This window comes from Chenopodium quinoa, unplaced genomic scaffold (assembly GCF_001683475.1).
Source record: "Chenopodium quinoa cultivar QQ74 unplaced genomic scaffold, ASM168347v1, whole genome shotgun sequence".
NCBI classification, from domain to species: domain Eukaryota; kingdom Viridiplantae; phylum Streptophyta; class Magnoliopsida; order Caryophyllales; family Amaranthaceae; genus Chenopodium; species Chenopodium quinoa.
The window spans coordinates 5975146-5980549 of record NW_018743331.1 but is presented as its reverse complement, the minus strand read 5'-3'; the positions used below and the strand labels follow the sequence as shown (position 1 = coordinate 5980549).

The 5404-nt window shown below is 39.2% G+C and overlaps 1 protein-coding gene across 1 annotated transcript; it reads right to left on the bottom strand.

Annotated features, from left to right (window-relative positions):
• Window positions 1-2106: 2106 nt before the first annotated feature.
• On the bottom strand, window positions 2107-3785 carry LOC110737576. Its single transcript, XM_021917914.1, has 3 exons — window positions 3419-3785; window positions 3053-3374; window positions 2107-2884 (listed from the first exon to the last, which is right to left on the bottom strand). Exons 1-3 carry the CDS (start codon window positions 3783-3785, stop codon window positions 2107-2109), a joined length of 1467 nt encoding a protein of 488 aa, XP_021773606.1.
• Between the last annotated feature and the right edge of the window lie 1619 nt (window positions 3786-5404).

The window sequence follows — 5404 nt, the reverse complement described above, 5'->3', positions numbered from 1 at the left end:
TGTCCAAGTGATGGCTCCCACTCATTTTCATGACTTGAGATCTTTCAACTTGATAACCTATAATCAATGTTCGACAACGAACTTTCCATAGAACACTTTCTTTCTTTTTTTTTTTTTTTTGGTAAATCAAGAATTTTATTACCAAAGGGAAAAGATTACAACTTACAAAGAGCTAAGCTGAAACCAACAAAACAGCACAAGAGCAAGAGGTCCAAAACCAGCCCCTTACACAAAACAGGCTAAAACAGCCAACTATAACAGGAAAGGTAACATCATGCCACCTTCTAGGAAGGGTTCCTGAGAGGTTCTTTCCCAAAACAGACCAGGGTCAACCCGCAGTTAGTGCCACCTTCTAGGAAGGGTTCACCAAAAAAGAGAGCAACCAGACAGATAGAACAAAGGTACTTACAGAGACACCAGACATGAACAAAACATAAAAAGAATTACATAATAAGCAGCTTCCTGTCACTAGCAGAGCATCTACATGCTACAGAAAACAAAATGTCCCTAAAAATAACTTCAACAGGCTTCAACTGCCCTGTAAAAATTAGAGCATTCCTCTGCAGCCATACATGATATATAGTTTCAGCAAAACGCATTCCCATCAATCTATTTTTAGCTCTAGACTTTCTGCAAATCTTCAAGATCCATTGCAGCTCGTAGTCAAGACAGCTAATAGGTCTCTAATATCCAAAAGTGCCTGCGAACTTGCAGCCACACTTTTTTACTATAAGAACAGTAAAAAAACAGGTACCGAGTAGTTTCCAAAGCCTGAGTACATAAGAAACATACAGGATCAAATTGGATGCTCCATTTTTGCAATCTATCTTTGGTAACAAGCCTATTCTATGCTAGCCAGGTGATAAATAGGCTCTTTGGAGAAGCATAATTGTTACAGATTATCCTTCTCCAGCACACTTTATGAGCAGAAACAGTGATAGCTTGGTAAATTTTCTGAATCTTAACCTTGTTCCCCTGCATCACAGTACTCCAATTACCAATAGCATCAACAACAGTTCTACATTTCAAAATTCTCCTGAGCACCCTGGAACACCTCTTAAGGCAGGGCATGTTCCACCAAGGTTTATCTTTGAAATAGTAAACAAGGACCCATTTAACCCATAGGCTGTTAGTTTTATGAGCAAGATCCCATAGAAGCTTTGTGACAACAGCAAGGTTCCAGCCAGGGAGAGAAATAAGGTTCCACCCCCCCACTAACCTTAGGGAAACAAATTTGAGCCCAAGAAACTAAGGATTTCTTTGAGGGGTTACCCTTCCCTGTCCACAAAAAGGCTCTAAATCTGGACTCAATCTCTCTCATAATTTTCTTAGGAAGGACAAAATTTGAGCCCAATAGGTTTGGATACCAAACAAGACACTTTTAACAAGTTGCATTCTGCCAACATAAGAAAGGTTTCTTGCAACCCACCCATTGATTCTAGCAGTTACTTTATCAACTAGAGGCTTACATTGAGAAATAGTTAATTTCTTGGAAGAGAAGGGTACACCAAGATATTTGAAGGGAATAGAGCCAGAAGCAACACCAATTAAGGCCCTAAGTTCTTCTTGCTTAGGATAAGAAAGCCCCCCAAAATAGACTTCACTCTTGTCCAGATTAGCAGAAAGCTCTGATGCTTCAGAGAACTTTGTGAAAGCCAAGAAAAGAAGAGAAACAGACCCAACATCTACCCTAGAAAACATCAGAAGATCATCAGCAAACATAAGATGAGTCAATTTCATTTTCTCACATCTAGGGTGATAATTAAAATCAGGGTTCTGATGTAACTCAAACAAGCATCTAGATAAGTACTCCATGCCAATTGCAAACAGGAAGGGGACATTGGATCTCCTTGCCTAAGCCCTTTCCTTGCTAAGAAAGGCTTAACAGGAGCACCATTGATCATGATTAAGAAAGAGACAGTACTTATACTCCATGATCCAAGCAATAAATTTAGCAGGAAAATTAAGCTCAACCATAACAATTTCTAAGAAGCTCCACTCAACTGAGTCATAAGCTTTTTTTAAATCAATTTTCAGCATACACCTAGGAGTGATATACTTATGACCATAGCCCTTGATCAACTCTGTTGCAAGGAGGACATTGTCTCATATGTGCTTTCTAGAAATAAAGCCAGCCTGAGCCTCATCAATGATCTCACAGAGAACTAGAGCAAGTCTAGCAGTTAAGATTTTAGAAACAAGCTTATAGAGGACTGTACAGCAGGCAATAGGTCTGTAATCCTTGGCATAAGAAGGATTTTGAACTTTAGGTACCAAAGTAATAGTGGTACAGTTCCACATTTTCAACATTTTGCCAGTTCTAAAGAACTCTAACACCCTAGCATAAACATCTGCCTTAACAATATTCCAAGTTTCCTTGAAAAAGAAAGAATTCAAACCATCAATACCAGGGGCCTTTGAGCTATCAATACCTTTGAGAGCCAAATCAATCTCATCAACAGTGACAGGGCTAGTGAGAATGTCCTGAGCTCCTCTAGATAATTGCCTACCTTTCCTCATGGTACAAAGATCAACATGGGGGAGGGAGGTAGCTTTAGAACCAAGGAGCTTCTTATAAAAGCTTGTGAGTTCCTCTTCAATATCAGCAGGGACATTAAGAAGCAGATCATGGTCATTATACAAAGTGTCAATCATGTTCCTTCTTTGTCTATGCTTCATCACAGAAAATAAGTAATGGTTATTACCATCACCAAGCTGCATCCAGTCAATCCTGGATTTCTGTTTGTAAATGCTCTCTTGAATCCTTAGCCAATGCTTAACATTAGCAATAGCTTCCATTTCTTTATCATAGAGGTCAGTGTTAGCCTCATCTCCAGAAATTTGAACTAGAACAGCACTAAGCTGAGCACAAGCAACATCAACTCTACAATGAATATCACCAAATTTTTAGACATTTAGGGTCTTCAGCACCCCTTTCACTTGTTTGAGATTGGACCAAATTATATTCATAGCATTTCCAGAATGAAAACTTTGCCAAGCCCCCTCAACAGCACTCATAAAATTTTCATGCTCAGCCAAATGGTTGAGAAACCTAAAAGGCTTCCCTTTCCCTGGTTGAGACTGGAAAATATTAAAGACAAGAGGATTGTGATCAGAGAGAGAAGGAGGAAGATAGAGAGCTTCAACATGACCATAGCTATTCATCCAGGCTTGATTCACAATCCCCCTGTCAATCCTGCTAAAAGTTCTGGGACCAGAATGAGCCTTATTACACCAAGAATAGAAGGAACCTTTGCTCTTTATTTCAACTAGAGCCAGATCATCGAGACATTGTTGAAAATCTCTAGTTTCATAATTAGAGATGGCAGCCCCATTCATCTTATCAAAAACAGACAAAACTGCATTAAAGTCTCCTGCACAAAGCTAAGGAACAGTAACACTAGGAAGCCCTTAATACCATCCCATAAATGCTTTCTATCATGAACTGTGTGAAGGCCATACACAAAAGTAATGAAAATTTTTGTCTGTAAAGTTTTTGAACACAGCACACAGTGAACAAACTGTTCAGCAGAATGCAAGACATCAAGAGTAAGGTAGTCAGCCTTCCAGCCAACCCAAATTCTACCTTTAGGAGAGCTAGAATAGTTACAATGCCAAGACCAAGCTCTCCCAAACTTCCTCTGAATAGTATTACTACTTTTAATTTTTACTTTAGTTTCCAAAATACAGCACACATCAATTGTATGCTCCACAAGTAACTGCTTCATAACAGCTACCTTCCCAGGGTCATTAAGACCCCTTATATTCCATGAGAGGACTATCATGTTCCCAAAGAGGGATTACCATCACCCTCAATAGGATATTTGTCTATAATTTCAACAGGTCCTTCCTCTTCCAAAGATAAAGGTTGGTAAGAATTAGACTTAGAGACAGGAAAAGTAATCTGTCTATTAGTCTTCTTCACAGTTTTCTTACCAATCGTTTTCCATTCATCTGGCTTCTGAATTTGAGACTCTGGTGTGATCACAGAGCTACTGTCTTTGGGTGCTGGGACAGAAACATTTTGTTTTGGAACCCATACCTTCTTCTGAGCCTGATTATTACCTATATCTTGCTGCTGAGGCTTAGGTTGATGTTTAGGCACAGAGAAGTCATGGCCAACCTTATTACACCTCTTACAGAATGGAGGATGCCATTCAAATTGAATTTAAAGCTCAACTAGCTCACCTCCTGGGTCTTCAATCCAAATAGAAGATGGTAAAGGCTTTGTAACATCAATTTCAACAAGGAGTCTAGCAAAGGAGACCCTTAATTGCCTTGAGCTGCATTCATCTGCACAAATTGGGACACCTAAAAGGCTTCCAATCCTGCTAAGAGTATCAACACCCCAGCAGTTTAGTGGGAGGTTTGGCAATTTAACCCAAAGAGGAATAGTCCTCAAAACTTCTGAGTGAAAATCATATTTGTCATTCCAGGCTTTAATTATAGTTGGTTTACCATAAAACATGTGGGGTTCAGTACACAATATTATGTTCTTATCACTAGCAGATTTCAAGTTAATAATGAAGTACCCCTCATCATGCCAAAAAATATCAAGCTTCGCTACACTCTGCCAATTTTCAGCTACAAATCTACGCACAGTAGTAATAGAAGGAGAATAGCCAACAACATAAAAGATCAAAGCATTACCCCATCGCTTCCTTTAGATAGATCAGCAGCAGTCAACTGGGCAACTGGTTTCCCATCTTTGATCTGGGGAGCAATGAAGGTCAAGGTCATCCCCTTAGGATTTAGTTTTCCCTTATAGGATCGATCTTCAATAATAACCTCTGAAATCTTCTCAGCCTTACCAGCACCCTTAGAGGTCTCACCAACATCAATCGCAGGCCTAACAGAGCTGGGTTGATGCTCAGAAATCAATGGAACAGTAACCGCTGGAACCCTAGTTACTGTTTCATTGGAATTACTTGGATTTTGAATAAGAGAGTTTCCATGAAATTATTCAAGCTTCCTCAAATTTCCTCTGGATATCATACTAGTAGCTGGATTGACAAGATGAGGAGGAGGAGTTACAAGTTCATCATCTTCACCAATCGAGTCAGAATTTGAAGAAACCTTTGATTTCTTCAGATTGTCTAAGTCTTTATCTATAGGAGGTTGATTAGCTTGGGGAAGTGAGGTTGATTACTTTTTCTTACGCGGCGTGGTGATGATAGAGCTAGATGAACACCCACCCTAGCAGAGAATCGCCATGGGAGAACTAGAGATAAAAGTCAACAAAAGTCAAACCCCGTTTCTTTTTTCTTTTTCTTTTGATACTAAACGATATAGAACACTTTCTTATTATTGCCTTCCAAGCAACAATATTCTAAACATATATTTTAGTAAACATTCTGATGGTGCTTTGCTAGGATTTCATTCCAAACGGCTCACAATGATTTGG

Coding starts and splice junctions, on each gene's coding strand:
- LOC110737576 (XM_021917914.1), bottom strand. CDS start 3,785: ATGATAGTCCTCTCATGGAATATAAGGGGTCTTAATGACCCTGGGAAG. Junction 3,375..3,418: donor TAGAAAGCATTTATGGGATG/GTATTAAGGGCT, acceptor AGCTTTGTGCAG/GAGACTTTAATGCAGTTTTG. Junction 2,885..3,052: donor GGGAAAGGGAAGCCTTTTAG/GTTTCTCAACCA, acceptor TATTCATTGTAG/AGTTGATGTTGCTTGTGCTC.